Consider the following 19,309-nt stretch of genomic DNA (forward strand, 5'->3'; position numbering starts at 1 on the left):
ACATTTTAGTTGGAAAATACTAAATGATCCATAAAATAGAATCCGTTCTTCCATGATGTCTAACAAGCAGATGAGCAATGTATCTCAAAGTCATTTAAAAGCAAGCATAAACAAACCATCACAGACAAGTTAAATGCACAGATTTACAATTTAAAAGTATTAAGTAAATTCCTACTTGCAAAGTGCCCTTTTTTTATGCAGTCTTCCAATAAAAGGGAAAGAAAATGCCATACCAATAGAAGTTTGAAAACAGATAAAAGCAATGCCATCAAACTACTAATATAATAATTTGATAACAAAATACATCTCAAGATGTGTGGTGCATCTCAGATACATGGCTGTTTTCAATAATGAGCTATTCATTAACTGCTCAGCAAAAATATAAAATGACCAATAATTAATGATATTCCATTAAAGAATATATTTTTAAAAAGTGTATGAAAATATATAAAAATGATAAATACTTCAATTAGATTATATTGAAATGCATGATAAAGGTAGAAATTTGTTTAAAAGGAAAATTGTATTGCCTTGTGACAAACCAATGTTGTATCATTTGAGCAATTATTAGAGTTCATGATGAAGCCCCAAAAGGGCTATTTTAGGACGGATTTCACAATTTTGAACCGAGGTCAGATGACATGATCTCCCTTTTTTAGCCTTCTGCACCGCAGCTATGGAAGAATGTTCAATGAATTGAACATGCACCAGGCCCATATAGAAAGCAAATTTTATATTAAATAAGTTTCGAATCCGCGATCAATCAGTTTTAAAGTCGAGACTTTACCCTCATGTTCTGTCATACTGAATGTACTTTTAATGTTTGTAACCCATAATACATAAAGCACCTTTACACTGTTGAATAAAAAACAAAAATTAGATATCACTTGTTTCATATTTTTCTTAGGCAACTTCTTATCATTCCAAAATAACATTATTACTAAAAATAATTTATTTTATTATGATCACTATAAGGGAATAAGGATATAATTTTGTAGTTAGATTGTTTGAAACTTATATATGTGCTAATTTCCTCAAAATCCAGCCCCAACCGTTCCCAACTCACATCGAGGAGAAGGAAAAAGAAAAAGAAAAAAAGACCACACATATCTAACATGTGATATTTTGCAACCAGTCCCCAATCCTGCCATTTACTGAGTCAGAAGTCATTAGAGAGTCTGAAATCAGCTAATAAAATTTCCCATTTCTATAGAAGTGTTCAATTAAGATTTGAACATTGGAATTCATGAAATATTGTGCAAATCATTGCAATTTGCCTTCAAACGGAATTATGCCATATATCTTAGAAATACTACACATGCAAGAGCACATATCACTCATTGCATTATTTAAGATAAGAAATCAATGTCACAAGAATCATAAAATTGTCATCTCTGGATTTTAATTCTTTATTTCTTGCATTTTCAGAGGTAAGCAATTCTTAATATGAGCTTGTTAATAGAGTTTGAAGTATATAGTATTAAAAAAGACGAGGGAAAAAAGTAATTAGGAAAGCTGTAAAAATATACATCACCACAATAGCAGAACTGCTTTCAGCAATCATAAAATGTTTCCGATGTGTACAAACAAAATTCATCACATTCATTTTAAATAAAATGATTTCCTACGGGAACATAAACAGTAACATTTAAATAAAACAGTGAGTTATACTTGAAAATAACAGGACCACAATAAATAATTGCAAATGATCAGCTTATAGTTAAATTAAATGCACGCCAGATTTTCCTTATTCATTTTAACCTGTTTTCATTTACAATTAACTCCAACAATTTTTTGTAAAATAAAAAAAAATAAAAAAAATTAAAAAAAGGTTCATGCCAATGTATTATGTAAAACAGGTCTATATAATTAATTTTTTTAAAAATGAATAATTTTATTTTAATAAGAATTATGAAATTATTTAAAAATTTGCAATTTAAGTCTTATGTAGCAAGTTATTTTTCAGTCTATTAAATGTCCCTCAATACATAGCTCATTAGAAAGTTGATTAAGCATCAATAATGTAATTTAATCTCAAAACAGCTTATACTGCATGCATATCTTATGGAACATTTTAATGTGTCAAATTGTAATTTTGTATCAGCTAAAGATTTTGTAATGTTAAATGGATCGAAACAAAATATACAAAGAAAATCTAAGGTTTCATATGATATTACCTTATATGATATTCATATGATATGACATACATAAAAAAGATATTTAAAAAATCAACAGAAAAAAGCAGAATTTAAAAGTGTTGCCAATATCTATTGATTTTAGTCCCTTTTTTTTTCTAACTCCTTTTGAATGTTTGTATTAGATATCATGAGATAGAAAATTCAAAAGAAATAGAAGCAGCAGTAAGTGATTTGCAAATATGAAATTATAATTTATAATGGCAGATTCTACTTAATAAAACACATTAATAGGTTAACAAATCAAAGTCTTGGAATAATCTCATCATTTTGGCAACAAGCCAACTCATATAATTGGAGTTGGCTGTTATTTAATCAAGATTTTCTACCAGAAACAACTTAGGCCCAGATAGTACATCAAATGCACTGCTCAAATATAGTTTTGGAATATACTGCATATGCTGCTGTATGAAAAAGGGCAAAATAAACAAAACAGCTTGAAATAACATACAATTATGTTAATCATTGATTATGATGTCAATTAAATTGTTTCCATAACAAAAGCTATTCTCTGACCATATGAATTTGAACTAATTTCATTGAAAACTCATTCAATGCTAAAAGTACAGGAGATGGATAATTATCAGTACTTTGAAAACTTTTGTTCTTATAAACAAAAGTAATGAGTATTAAAGGACAATTTTACATTTGATAAAATCAATTTGACCTAATGATCATGTAAACTGATTAAAAACTGCCCATCCCTTATATAAATCGACTTCATATTCAGCGAAAAGACATTCAATAATTAAAGCACAGATGGTGGAATATGATTACTTTGGAAATTTCTTTTGTTAATGTAAACAAAAGTAATATTAAAGATTGTTTATCTTTTGCAATAAAATAATTTTTTGAAAATTAATATGAAATATACAGTGCAAGACACAAACACAAGCTGAACATGTACACCAAAACTGCTTCGCAGATAACATTTCACACATAAATAATGCTCAAGCTAAACATAAAATGCTAAATATATTTATTAAAACAGCTAAAATTCATCAAATAGACAACTCATCAGCATAAATAAAAGGCTACTTTGAAACTATGCACTACACATTTCCTTAAAAAAAAAATTGAAATAATAGTTGCATATACCACTCAAATGTAAATAGTTAGCATCATAATTATAAGGTTACTACAAGTGTAAGTACAAAATGTTAAAATGATATGATACATTTTTCTAACTTCAATTTCATAAATAAAGGGAAAATAAAAATAAAATTCAAAAAATAAGCTTACAAGAAATATCAATAAAATTCACTTGACCAATAGTAAATATTTATTTTTGTATTTCAAATATATTTAATTTCAAGACTTATCAATGAATTTAGATATCTTTAACATTTAATAAATGATATTTACATGATATCCAGTTACACAACTTTTTTTATTGCATGGTTATTTCATTATATATGTATATATTCAAAATACTCATCTAATTCTACACATCTATATATATAGAAACATTCAATAACTGTAAAATATAGACAATTTTACTCATCACTTTTTGAATGGCAATATATTCAAACACTTTTTGAAGGATAAATTCTTAAACAAATTTAACAATACAGATAAATCTTCTGTAACTGACATACATATTATAATTCTTCCCCAAATTTTTAATAAATAAGTCAACAGAAACTTATATATAAAAAAAAGAAATGCATATCTGAATCTCAGTTGATACTCGGATATCAAAATATCTGCTATAAACAACCAAAAATGGACTATGCAAATATTTTACTACATTTTTACTTAACAGGCACTTTTAGAATAAATTATCAGTTTTCAGATAAATATTTAATAACAAGAATATATATTTATTTACACTGCCAAATTTAAGTAATACTACTGTGCAAAAATCTCAAAATTATCATTATTCTTTTTTATACAAATGAGGCACCCATGGAATAAATAGTTACAGGGTTTTAATTCTTGTCAGAAAAAGTGGAAAATTAATGTATGCACCGGTAAATGATAATAAACTCTGAAATAATTTAGATTAAAAAAAAAAAAAAAAAAAGGAAAAAAGAAACAAGTATTTTAAAACTTAATAATAAATTTGAAAAAAAAAATGCATAAAATGCTTCAATTTAAAAAATATCAAGATAATTTTAAATCAAAGAAAAAGATACCACAAAATTTAGAATAAAAATGACAATCTCCCAAAAGATGGGCGATTAGATATTTCATACTTTCAAGAGTATTTTATTACATATGTAAAAAAGACATTCATAACAATTTTTTTTTGTTTGTTTTAAGCTATTTAATTACATTAAACATCCAACACTTTATACCTCAAAAATAAAAACGGAATGAAAATCAATTAATTAAAAAGCTATTCCTTCTTTGATCCTATTCTTTGGTACCCTCCTTTACTAGATGACTTTTTATCTAAGGGATCCCAAGAAATATCCTCCCAATTATTGTCCCATTCAGATGGCTTTCTTTCTTTATCTGGCTTATTGTTGTATTCATCACTATTACCAAAGTCAATAAGGTTATTGTCTCCAGCAAGCATTTTTTTACTCTCCGGAGAAGTGGGGGTGGTTCGTGAGGAACGACTTTTGGAATGCTTCGGAGAAGGAGAATCATCATTTCTTGAATGGTATTTAGAAGAATGTGATTGTTCATTAGACCACTTCCATTCTTCGCTTTGCCAGTCATTGTTTGACATTGTTCCTTGTGTAGGAGAGCTAAAAAAGAAAAGACAAATAAGCAAAAATAAAATTTTTAAATATGAATTAGTTAATTATGTTTCAGAGCACAAGATCAGATGTGGCAATAATAAACACTTAACCAATTAATTACAACAAAATAATTTATGATTTATCAAAATTTGAATCATATTGTTCAAGGGAATATCTTTTAAAAAGTAAATTCATTTCAATAAGGATTGCCAAATATCACCAAAGATTTTCAGTAATGGTTTTATAAAGTGAGTTAGTTGTTGAGTATTAAAATTTTGCCACTTATACAAAATGTGCTTGAAAATCAAAATACAATTGTATGCAGATCATGGTATAAAATACAAAGGTATCTTTGTACCAAACAAGTATAACTTAATTAAACCAACATCATACTTGCTAGCAAATATTCTAAAAATATTTTTAGCTGTTAGTTGAAATTAACTAGGCATAATGACACTTGAAATCAATACACTTAAAAATATTTTTTTTAATGTTAGCACAATTTTATGGTATTTGAACAGACTTAAAACTATCAAAATTGTAAGTTTAATCTACAGGAAACATTTTTGTTTATACAAATTTACTGATGTTAAAGTTAGTTCAAAAATAAAATGTTAGTACTAAATGATTGACAGTAATTGAAACTCGTAAGCAATGTTTGCGTTGATTCTGCCAAAAGACTTTAGAATTATTATAATTTACAAATATAAACGTAATAAGGGTTGACTTAATATCTGGTAATTTGGTACATATTTTAAAGGCAATTAGAGTATGATGTCACATCTCAGAGTACAGATAGATAAGATTATTATGAATCTAATTAAACACACACAAAAAAAAAGACAATTAAGCCTTTTATAATGTGAATAAATTTAAATAAAAATAAAAAAGTGACAAACTGTATGAAAAGAAAGATTCAATCTAGAATGCAAAAGCCAATGATTTGCAATATTAAAAAATCCTTTAAATTAATGATCATAATATGTAGAATAAAAATTTAATATTTTTACATCTTTTAGTAAAACTTTTCATGGATGTTTTAAAATGTATTTTTATGCATACATACAATCACAGGTATAAATTTTATTTCAAAAAATTATGTACCTCATATCTTTAGGACTACTTAACCCTAATAAAGATGATTTTTCAGTAGGTGCTCCCTCAGCCTTTTCTAATGTAACTTTCTGATTAAACATTGATGACAAATCAGTCCAACCTTTTTTCCCAACATCAGCTACCTATAGAAACAATATATTACATTAGAAAACATTTCACTATGTAATCAATTGTATTTCATGATATTTTTAATTTTACTCACACACAAACAAATTAATCTATTTGAGACTTATTAAAACCGAATTTTAATTAACTTAATATATCATGAATAACTTATAATTGAAAATATTTGTATTTAATATCTTCTCAAATGACATCTATATCTTAATTTTAAAAAACAAGTTTCATTGTAAAAATTGCTAAAAAATATTTCCAGCATATGCATTTGTCCTATTTCTTTAAAGAAGATAGAGTAAGCAAAAATAATTTAGAAAACTTTTCAGAAAATCTGCTCAATATTTGAATTAAATTTATAATTAACAAATACTCCACTTGGTTCTTAGCAAGTGCCAGAAAACAATCTAGTTATTTGAAATAAAAATAACTATTTTATTGCACATATTAAAATATTTGGTTTATATTAACTGTGTAAGCAAGCTTTACCAACAAAATAGAAAAATTATACTACATAATTAATTCTTTCAATAATACACGATTGGTTACAGGGTTTAACGAAATTTCTTTTTACTATCTAAATATTGTAACTCAACAAATCATTTTTTTTTTGTATTTATATCATATCTAATTTAAACATGATTAAGTGATTCAGCCCTATTAATATCCTTCTACTAGTCATATTTCTAATGTAAGTTACACTTACTAATAATAATGTTCAATGTAACAAAGGGTTCTAATGCAACAAATATTCTTTAAAGTATAATTCAGTCATAAGTACTGTTATCATATACTGCTTTATGCATTAGAATTGTTTATTAGTATTATTCCGTCAAAAATATTTAAAAAAAGAATTCTCATTACTAAAATTTTTTCCTGTCATTCTTTTTAAAAATCCTGTTCATTAATTTTTCCTTTCCCATATATTTTAGAAATTTTTTGTGCATAATTTTATTTTATCCAGTGTAAAAATAATAATAAAAAAGTAAAAGTTAATGACAAAATTTATGACATATTTTCTCTTTATAGCATGCAAAGTTAGATTCCAGCAACTCAATTTTCAGGTTATCAGAAAGAAAGGCTGGTATCTAACAAACCCCCTTTTCTCAACTTTTACACGAGCATGAGAATGTTTGAACTTCTATGGTAAATTCAAAGAGTACCAAAACTAAATAAAACATTCAAATAAGCAACACTCAAAATATTAAGATGCAGATGCTGCAAATTATAAATGCAATCCCAGATATAAATATTTTCAAATTAACAATAAATAAATTCAAAACAAACCAGAAAACTTAAAAAAACCTTAAAAATAAATGAATACACAGCACTTCTCACCTTACTCCCAATAGTTGTAACTTGAGATTGTAGATCTTCAACTAAGCTTCCTTCTTTAACCTAATGATAATAATTTTATGACAAATAAACCATGCTCACATGCAAATAACAAAGAAACAAAATAAATAATAATAATAAAATAAAAACAAGCTTGCTTTAAAAAAAACTTAAGAATGCTACATACAACTGCTTAACTGCACAACTTATCTAACAAATGAAAACTACAGTACCTTTTCATTCACAGTTTCAGATATTTCTATAACTTTTTGAGAAGCTATACTACCCAATTTTACAGCCTAAAATAAAAAAAGAAAATTCAGTTAGCCTGGTAGAAAATAAACATACATTTTTAAAAAATAAATCAATCACTGATTTCCCAACCACTGAGTCAATGCGAAATTTTTTTTTCACATGATGGCTCATTACCTTTAGCTATGTCATCTGTGCCCCCTCCCCCCAGTTTTCTAGGAAGAGGTAGGGATGCTTATTCCTTAATACAGTAAGACTGATAATAATAAATACTGATAAATTTTATAAAATACATCATATCAAAAGAAAAGAAAGTACAATTTTAAATTATGGCTGCATAACAATGATTGAAAATTTCGATTAGTTACATAATGTTTGTGATGCAGCAGTCAACATTAACTGGGATAAAAAGTGACAGTCTAATTATTGAGGTTAAACAACAACTTGAGAAGTATTTTGTAATATTTCTCAAAAATATGACTTATACAAATGTTAAACACAATTAATGAAACAAACAAAACTTAATATATCTAGTAATCATGACCATTTCATTTAAAATAAAAAATAAGTAAAAAAATACATAAAATATTTTATTTAATTCTGTCAGGGTTTTTACCCCTATGAATTAATGCTTTTGAAATATACCCCGCCTAAAAAAAAAAAAAAAAAAAAAAAAGAAAAGTGATTCAGAGAAAAGCCCTGTTCATAAAAAATGAAAATCAAATGATTGACATATGACTGCTGGTTACACTAATTTCATAAGAAATAAAAACTGGCAAAACCAGTAGTTTTTGTAGCTATGGAAATGCTTATTTAGCTATGACAAATACTTTAAACCAATGAGTAGATACTGATCGAATCAAATTGAATGATGATGGGTGGATATTGGTTTCAAAAGAAACTAATAAGTTAATCACAAAATAATAATAATAATTTTGAGAAAATTGAAGTAAATCATAGTACAAAATAAAAGATCTTGGAATCTTAAATGATTTAAGACAGAGTTAAAATAATAAGTTCTGTTAACAAAGAGAAACAGCAGCATTTCGAGGTTGATAAGTATTGAAAACAAGTATTTTTGCCAGATCCTTTAGTATTAATGTGAAATCAAAGGAATCAATTTATCCTCATTTGGAATATTTTATTAAATTTTTTCAAATAAATACCCTTAGCAAATTTATTTTTCTTGTCAAGAAATTAATCTTCACCATTTATTCTCCTCTTCCCAATCCTGAATGGGATTACAAAACATTTTGCTAACCCTTCCACCTAAAAAAATTAGTCATAAATGGTCATAAAAAAATTAGTCATAACTTAGTCATAAAAAAATAGGTTGGAAAACTTAGGTTTAAAAACTTGTGTTTTATTACATTTATTCATAATAGTCTAATAAGTACCTAGTAAGTCTTCTTAAATGATAACAGTAATATATATATATATTGTTTATATATATTCCCACCCCTTAATTCTTTGTTGTCCTAAAATGCATATATCTACAGAAAAAAGAAAAACAGAATAGTGCGCATAAAAATATTACGTAGATGATTTTACCTTTTATTTTCTGTGCTTTTCTTTTACTTCTTAAGTAATTAAAAATAAAAATAAAGGATATAATAATTTTAATTCCAAACTGACAGTATACTTTCCTGTTTCTATTAAAATGACAGAAGTACAGCAATATGTGACAAGATCAAACATCTTATGTTTATGACTAAAGTAATAATAAAATTTTAAAAATTTTTGAAGCCACTTTCACAAAAGCTTTACTTTAGAGACATTTTTTAAAATACATAAACAAAACATATGCTATGATTGTGAAAAACTATCATTTTTAACTTTAAAAAACCTGAAAAATAAATCATTACATGCATTGCCAGTGAAAACTTATGGTACATAATTTTAATTTCATGCCACATTAATCCTAGTATATAATACAATAAAACACAACATGACTGTTAGCATTTAAGATGAAAGAAAAATTAACCAATTTCATTTTCTAATCTTTCGCTTTTGTAGATAGTGAAATTATTTTTAAAGAAAAAAAAAAAAAGTTTTAAAAAACAGCTATATGGAATAAAAGTAGTTCTTTTTTGGTCTTGAAGATGAATCAAAGGTTTGATGTGTTTTTATAAAATGATAATACTTACACCTTCAGATGCTTTAAAAGCAAATTTAGAGGCCCCAGAAGCAAATGAAGACCAGCCCTAAAGTAAAAATATTAATTTATTTTTTTGATAGTTAAAACTTGTTTATGACAGTTATAACATAACCATTTTTCATTACTCATATTTATAGTTTCTATATTTAATTAAAAAATTTTAAAAAAATTATTTGAGACAATATATTAGCAAACTTCAATGAAATAGCATATATTGTTAAAAATGGCAACATTATGATGAAAATATAATAATTTCTATATTATTTAGAATTCATAATTTCTTGAAGAAAACCATTTTTAAAACATCCAATTATATTCAAGACTTTTTAAAGTATTTTCACGATGACAAAAACCTGAAAGACTATGCAACAACAAAAAGTTGCTTAAATAGGATTTTTTTTAAAGCTGAGCTGTATACAATTAGTAAATGTATCATCTAAAAAAATGTTAAAAAAGTATGCAATTATATTTGTATGTTATTTGGAAACATTGCAAATAAAATCTTAGTTATTTGAAGCATATTTTAAGATTAATTAGTTCAATCTATTGTTCATTACTTAACAAATAGATGATAAACAATGACTGTTCAGAGGCTTCAGCATATTCAAGCAGATTACAAGGGGAGGGGCTGATATCACAAATGTTTTCAATTTGTGATTCCGCACATAGTATTTTACTATGAATCAAATTTAATAAATTTAAGGAGGAATTGATGCTATCAATTAAAATTACATTTAATCAATTTATGATTGCATTCTGAAATATTGTGGCCAAATTGTTTACACAATAACAACAACAATTAATAACTTGATTTTTATGAATTCATATCCAGTAAAGAACATTTTTCAATTTTTTTTAAAACTAGAAAAAAGAAAGACATCAGATTTTTGATTAAGTGAATGAATAAGGCATGTGTACATCAAACTCCTACCAATAAATTATTTCATTCAGGTAAATCAAAAATTTGAGATGTGAACTTTATAAGTGAATAAACCACTTTATACAATTTCAAATAGAAGTTCACAAAATCTGGAAGTATTTTACTCATTAAATTTTAAGAAATTACACAAATACAAATGAATTATCAGCTTTTGAATTAAATGTGAAAAATAGAAAAAGGTAATTTAACTTAGATGGTTAATGTAAAAACTTACAGAAGACAATGAAGACCAAGCTCCATCCATTAGCTCTTGAGACTGACTTCTAGGAGGAGGAGCCATTTGGTAGCCAAATCCAGTATATCTGCCACCTTGGTTAGGAGGAACATTACTAGAAAGAAAGGAATGGAATCGAAATTTCAGCAATATTGATACATAATGCAATAAAATATAAATTGGAGAAATAATAACAAGGATAAATGAAAAAAAAAAAGTATCAATTTTTAAAATCACATGCCTATAGAAGCGAGAAAGAAAATGTCTAATTATATTAGATTTAATTTTTATTTATTCCGACTTTATAGTGGAATCTAAGTAAGAGCATTAAAGTTAAGCCTTTATGAAGAGCATAAAATATAAAATGCCACAAGAAAGATGTGCAAAATTTCGTAAATTTACAGTAAAACAATTTCAGAAAATGAATGAAATGAATTTCAGAAAATATAAGAATGAAACATAAAACAATTGAGGAGGGGAGGTGTGGGAAGGTTATTCTTAAATAATTTCTTTAAAAAAAATCAGATTTAATCTTCAATTAATCCTCTGTTATATCTATTTTTTTTAAAGTATCAAATACATTTTTTAACAGCAAGAAAAATTCTGGATATTCAGCCTATTTGATACTGATGAACATCAAAATATCTTTAAAGGAAAAAATATATAAACAATTAAGATAGAACTTTAAAAAAATCATCAATTAAGGTTTATAGTTGATAAATTTAAATTCATTAAAATTATCAAAATGAATTATTAATTGAATTTAATCCCCAAAAAATTCCAAGATAATAACTCATAATATGAAAATAACCCAGAAGATTCCAAGAAAAATAACTCATTTCTTCAGCTTTCTTTTAAAATCAATACATTATAACATAATAAGTCTTTTTAAAAATGTTACTTACTCAGGTCTAGACAAATTTTCATCTTGTTTCCTACTGAAAAATGCATCTCGCTGATATGATATACTCTTATCATTCAAACCACCGCTGCTGCCGCCGCCACCACCACCACTACTACATATGAAGAAAGGAAAAAGTGTACAAGAATATTATAAATATACTACAAAAACAAGCATTTTAATACAATTGCATTTCGTATCAAAAATTAGCAATTTGTCACATGGCTATGTTATAAAATACCATGTGCCTTATTTGCTCTCAAAAAATGAATATTTATTTGATTTGTTTTATCATGCTTAACTGAAAGCAAAATATCTTTTATTTTAAACCAAGATTTCATGAATATAATAAGTTTCAACTTAAATGTTAAGAAAGAAAAAAAAGTTTACAAATTTTTTATTTTGATAATTTGCAATTAAGAATGAATATAAAATGACAACAATGAATATCAAAAATAATGACATTCAAAGAACTTTCCAATAAATAAACTTCATACATGGAAAAATGTAAGATTAATTGTATCTATGTAATAATTACTGTCATTTTCAAAAATTTTAAAAATACAATTCATTGAAAAATAAAACATGATGCAAAAAGAGCTTTACAACAACTCAAAATCAGTAAAGAAAGATTTTGAAAAGAATAACACATTCAACTGATAAAAGCAACATCATTATTAACAGTTTAAAGATCATGCAAATTTACTTCAGAACTATACTATATTATTATTGCATCTCCTGTCTATAGTTGATAAAAACATTTACCCATGCAAAAAAACATTCATTAAAGCCCGCTAGTTATTTCAAAGATCCTTTGTATTAAGACAGGCAACAAGACAATTGAGTTATAAAATCGTATAATCCACTGATAAAATGAAAGAATGAAAAAAGTATATGTTTGTAAGAATGATGAGAAAACAGTCTTTTTACATAATTAAAATTAGCAAGAGTCAAGTTATTGCAGTTTTGCTGTATATTATTACTTAAAATTCCTAATACAAACTATACAAAATAACATTTCAATTGCAACAAATTAAAAAGTATACAAGCACAATACATAATAAGAAATTTTACACAAGAGCTTAGAACCTCTTGATTTTATTTATTTGAATAAAAATTTAAGTGTTGTACAGAACTTCCATGTTTTTTTAATAGACTGGATAAATTCTTAAATATATTTTTTAAAAGGGGAGGAATGTAGATAATAAATTGAAAAACATATGTTTCACCCTTCTTATTTTTAGAAGATAAATTCCAAAGGTCAATTAATTCAAATAATTTCGATGGAAGATTATATTAGCAATATTTGAAAACGGATATAAATGGCTAAATTCTATATTCATAAACTATCCAAACTGTCAATTGTTTTATTATGCTGATTATGAACAAGACTTTAATATTATTACTCAAATAATGTTTCATGATTAAATAAAATAAATTTTGCAATAAACATTTGAGAGAAAGAATAACCAAATATTGATATTCAAATGCACTCATAATTAAGAATAAAAAAGAATGTTAAATTACAAAAGTTAAAATCCAAAATACAGTTTCTTTAAACAAATAATTAATTCAACTTTAAGCTGCATTTTTTAAAAACTAAAATCAGATATTATTTTTAATGTAATGGAAGAAAAATTGATACACTGATTATTTACCTCTGGTAACTAGAATTAAAATTATCCCAGTCATCACCTTGATAATGTGATCCAGAAAAATTGTTAGTATTATGAGATCTCAAACTACTGCTTGATGCACTTTTAGTGATATTTGTGGATGAATAATTCTTTGCGGATGAAGTTTCAATTGACCATGGTTTACCTTGTGCTTCTGTATTGATCTACACAGAAAAAATAATGTAATAGAAAAGTGAATTTCATTATATACAACGGAGCTAATAAAGCAAAACTGATAACATTTTGATTGATTTCAAAGCAAAAGCTGTCATTGTCAAAGTTTTTAGACGCACAAGATATATTTGGCTATACTGCATTCTAGATTACATCGGGTGTCATCTACGAATCACATACTCTTTAACAAGGAAGTCAGAGTAAATTAAAGTATTTTCAATTTTGAAAATAAAAACCAAATGTTATAATTTAATATAATAATGATGAGTAATCCATATATATATATATATATAAAATTTCAATACTAAATTAAATTAATGAAGCTTTAAATGCATTTCTAACATCCAATTACCTATAATTTATATAAATATATATAATAATATGCAGCAGGCTGGACAGAACTACTAAAGGAGCCAAATCTGGCCTAAAAGCTATAGTTTGCTCAGCACTAATCTAAACTGAACTACAAATTCTTAGTGACATCAATAATCACATTACCATCTAAAAGAATAAAATTAGTCGCATGATAATGTGAACTACAGATAAGGAATTAATGACTTAACAACTTGTCAAATGTTAAAATATATTTGCAAACTTAAAAGAAAGGCTATTTAAACAAGGAAGAAAAAGATGTAACAACCTCATGATAGATAAGTTTTTTGTATTGATTGCCATTTTTATGTGGTAAATAGATATTTTTTAAAGACTCTAAAATTTATGAGAACTTTTTTCTCCTGAACAGTTTTAAATTCAGTGCATTACTTATAATACATGATACCAGGCAGTTAAATATGCTGAATTTTTAAATGTATTATGCTCAAAATTACAAACGTCACTAAAATCAATGAATTTTTAAATCAATTTTTTTAAATCAATTACCTACTTTACATTAGACCTTGTCCTAAATTAAAGCGCATTAATTAGGACAGGGATTTACAGGATTTTAGTAAATGAATTAATTCTGACTGTCTATCTGCATAGCTGAAGCCCAACTCAGTTGCGTCAAATGATAATTAAAATTACACACAAAACATTAAAAGTTTACTTACTTTATCTCTGTATAACGCAGCAGCTCTAGTATTATATTTATCTTGTAAAGGTAGTTTTGAATTATAATCAGGTTGACTTTCAAGGAACTGCTTAGCTTTACGATTTCCACCAACTTTCATTTTCTCTAATTCAATATCTTTCCATTTGTCCATAGAAACTGATCTCACAAAGCTATAAATGTATACTTGTTAATAAAATTTTGCTGTTAAAGACTCAAACATATAGATTAGAGATTAAAATGGAAATTTTTCAAACACGTGGCTTATAAATTCTCATTGTTTTAAATTTAATCACAAGCTGAATCAGTTAATTACAATTATTTTTATAAAATAATTCAATCAAACAAATTCCTTTCAGGCCAAACATTGATCAACTATTGCAATTAAAGAGAAAGTCTCAATTATTTCAAATGAAATGAGATGATAATATATTTACATTAAGAGCTATTATAAAGAGGATTTACTAAAGGTGTTGTTTTTACCTTTATACAATGTAAAGAAATATATCTAATTAGTTTGAACTGATTTGAATGAAACAACAGTTAGCTTTAAAATATATATATATAATGTTTTTCTTTAAATGGTAATATATAAATATCCAAACTTTGTGTCTTTTTCAAGTGCAATGAAAAAAATAAAGTTGGACACAATGAATAAATCCAAAATAAATAAATAAAAATCTAAAATCTTTTCATTAAACATTAAAAAAATTAAAAATTTAAAAATATTAAGAAAAATTTATCAAATTTATAAATTTTTATTCAAGAAAAAAATGCTTTTGGAACAATATACTGCTTAAATTATACACATTAGTCAATTCTACAAAGATAATTTTCAAATCTTGCAGCAAAACACATTGTTCATTTAATTTCAAAATGAATAATTATAGACCCCATTTTTAAAAATATAGTTTTTAGATTTAATTCTATAAGCAGCATAATCAAATGTCTGATTTATATGTTCATCTCATATGTAAAATATTTGTTTACAAATGTATAGCTTTAAAATTCCAAGAATAAAACATTTCAAATTTGATCAAATACAAGTAAAAAAAAAAAATGCTTTATTAAAATAATTAGATAAAAACTGGAAAAATAACAACAGCAGATAATGTTACTTTCTTTCTTTTAAGAATTGACATAATTTAACTAGTATAATTAAACAATCTAGAGATTATCACTAAGAAAGTTAAATATATGAATTTGAGTGAAAATATGATACACTTTATAATAAATTACCTCGAAATAAATAAAACATTAAAAAAAATCCTTTAAGCATTACTAATATACATGTTCAAAGCAATATATATACATATACAAGATTAATAAAAAAAGAAAATTAACAAACAATATACCTGATATGCACACCAAGACCACGATGCTTGCCTGAACACTCTAGGCAAATCCAGATCCCATAAGTAACACTAACCCATTGAGGGTTATGAGAACCACATTCAAAACAATTCTAAAAGAAATCAGTAAAAAAAAGTCTTCAATTTTTGCAAAGAAACGGAGAAAAAAATTAGTTTCAAGGTTATGTAATTTCAAATGCTTAAATACAATCTATTAATCATGAGGCATTCATTCACGAAATTAAAAATATAATTTGTTAAAAAATACAAAAATATTAAATAGAATCCTTTTAAGTTATATTAATGGAGAATGGGATAAAACTGATTTTCGCAATGACAAGTTAGTATACATTTCAAATCAAAGAAAAAAAAAATTCTAGAAATTAAATAGAAAATGATAAATAATACTATTTAAAAACTAACAGGTAAAATTTAAAATATCCATTGCTGTATTTATAAAAAATATTCATGAAGAATTTTTATGGCTAAATCAAATGCCTGTTTTCTTAAAACAATGGAAGATCTTTTTTTTACATTTAAAAAATTATTAAAAATACTCACTAAGTTTTATTATTAAAAGTCAAATCAAACAATTAAAAAGGAACTAACTGGTTAAATGCATGACAGCAATTAATTGCTAAAAAAATCACCTAAGATTGCAGGCTAATAATTTCTTTCAAAACTAAAATTTGACTAATAGCATGTGGCTAATACCCAATTACAAAAATATTTTTCTTTTGAAAAAAGAATTTAAATGTAAAAGAATTAAGATCCAATTTTTACAGAAACATACTTCTATCAAATGTTCAGACCTTTCCATTTCATAAATCAATCTTAAACTTTCAGTTAGTGATAAAACATAAACCCCTATCAAATAAATGGATTTTATGCCAAAATATTAATTGCAAAATCTTACATTATTGTCATCCTTGGTTCTCAAATCCTGAAGAACACGTTTTGTTCGAGGACTGGCCATATTAACAATCTATGGAAAAAGAAATTCACCATTACTCATACTTATATTGAAAGTAAATTATATATAAAAATAAAATTTTTTTAAAATAAATATTTTAAATGTGAATGAAAAGTTTCAAGTTACTTTTTTATAGAAATTGTTAATAGCAATTTATTAATATCTATATATATGGAGAAATCGAGAAAGAAATGCGATATTATACTATTTTCATTTTACAGTGTACAATTAAGAAACTTGTCAATGATATAACTATGTAGAAAAATATTTAATTGATAATTTGATATATCTGAAAATAATATTAGGGTATGGAAGGAATAGAATCCCATTTCTGACAACAGCTCGCTTTCCAAAATTTGAAACATAGAAATAATTTATTTTAATCCGATTGCTCAAGATTCTAAACACAAATATTATATTACCTATTGCAATTCTTTAGAATTAATGGCTTTAACCATCTTGCAAGTCAATCAATGACAATAAGCACATTATCATAATACTTACAATCTTAATTGTCATATTACCTATTTACAGTTTTGTTACTAAATGTCATAAAAAAATTCTTGTTGAAAAAGTTATATTTAATAATTCAAGGCTAATAATTGCATTTCATTTCAAATATTATCAATAGAGAAGTATATGTGTAAAGATTAAGAGAGATGGTAACTTGTATAGAATAATTACTGAGGGGATATAAATTATAGCCAGCTATTAATAAAGTAAGCATATCAATCAATCCTCAACTTCAACTAAACATCGATGCATTATTAATTTTGCTCAAAAATAAATTTATCATTATAAAATTAATAAAAACTATCTTTCTTCAGCAACATGTAAATACTACCATATGTACAAGAGATATGCAATAAATATTCATATAATGCGATTTAATGAAACAATTTTAGTAATGTAAATTATTTGCAGAGGAAATTTTCTTAACTTTTTGGAAGTTTTTCAAATTTTTTTTTTAAGTCATACACATGACACGAACTAATAATGCAACTTACGCACGTCAACAAGATAGACAATTTACCCCCATGTATTCGCCTGAGCTAATTTGAAATGAAATGATCATATTTATAATATATATCTAAAAATAAAGTAGCAGAAACAGTTACAATAGTTGAAAAATAAAAGCAATTTTGGAGCATACTGTTTTCATTGCCAAATGAACGTAAAAAGCAACATATGTTTATATTTTTTGGAAGAAATAAAAAGAAAAGAATTCAGTAACAAAAATCAGTTGCATATTTTATGAATCCGAATCATCTGGCAAACGTAAATAAATGTCTTCATTGATTATATACTGTCACCTGTTGATAACAACGATAATATAGAACTTAACTCCATTGATATTTTAGGAAAAATATAGAAATAAAAAAGCAATTCAACTTACTTAAATACCGAGATAAAAGAAAACTGATTATTTACACAAAAAAAATTTCTTAAAACATAAATATGTTAGAATAATAACAGTTATCTGATGAGTTGTCATATCATCTTCGGTGCAGAAAGAGAAAGAGAGAGTTTTAATGTTGCCATATGGAGTTGATAAATGAAAAGTTTGATAAATATATCACCCCACGTGATGGGTTAAACAAAATGTCCATATTAATAATAGTTTTTTTTTATTTAATTTGAATGTAATATGATTTTACTCCCAATAAAAATAATTCTGTAGATAACGTAAAAGATTTAATTAAAATAAGTACTACGTAGTGATTTTAAAAGACAAAGAGCTCCAATTTACCTCTGAGCAACTTTTTCTTTCTCTCTTCTCTGAGCAATTTTCTAATGCAGGTTAAATGGAATGGTGTCTAATTTGTCATGAAATCTCATGATTATCCAACTTGTTGTTTATTTTAAAATCATTTACATGCGATAAATGCTGCATACATTCATATTATATAAAAACAAATAAAAGAAATCGTATCCGTCTTTCATATGATACAATTATGTGTATATCCTCTCTTTTTTCCTTTTAAGAGAATAGAATCCTATAAAAATGAAATACACCATCAGTTTCTCAAAAAAAATGAATCAAATCGCAGATTGAGATCGAGATGCATTTACGGTTCAATTAGCCCAAATGCGCAAGCGCATTACTACAGAGAGTATGCCCTGTCGAGAAACGTTCACCTATAGTCCTCGTTCATTGGCTTATTGCT

The 19,309-nt window shown here is 25.5% G+C and overlaps 1 protein-coding gene across 2 annotated transcripts; it reads right to left on the reverse strand.

The window, feature by feature from the left end:
* Positions 1 to 1,800: 1,800 nt before the first annotated feature.
* LOC129972210 (ADP-ribosylation factor GTPase-activating protein 1-like) lies at positions 1,801 to 18,675 on the reverse strand. 2 transcript variants are annotated; one of them, XM_056086246.1, is made up of 12 exons: positions 18,538 to 18,675; positions 17,085 to 17,153; positions 16,172 to 16,281; positions 14,818 to 14,989; positions 13,577 to 13,758; positions 11,923 to 12,030; positions 11,018 to 11,132; positions 9,853 to 9,909; positions 7,687 to 7,752; positions 7,457 to 7,516; positions 5,993 to 6,126; positions 1,801 to 4,894 (listed from the first exon to the last, which is right to left on the reverse strand). In XM_056086246.1, the coding sequence occupies exons 2-12, from the start codon at positions 17,142 to 17,144 to the stop codon at positions 4,537 to 4,539; spliced, it is 1,422 nt and encodes a 473-aa protein (XP_055942221.1). In that variant the 5' UTR covers positions 17,145 to 17,153; positions 18,538 to 18,675; the 3' UTR covers positions 1,801 to 4,536. The 2 variants fall into 2 exon arrangements, with proteins under 2 accessions (XP_055942221.1, XP_055942220.1); XM_056086245.1 differs by having other exon boundaries at positions 11,923 to 12,033.
* Between the last annotated feature and the right edge of the window lie 634 nt (positions 18,676 to 19,309).

The sequence above is a fragment of the Argiope bruennichi genome, chromosome 6 (assembly GCF_947563725.1).
Source record: "Argiope bruennichi chromosome 6, qqArgBrue1.1, whole genome shotgun sequence".
Lineage (NCBI taxonomy): Eukaryota > Metazoa > Arthropoda > Arachnida > Araneae > Araneidae > Argiope > Argiope bruennichi.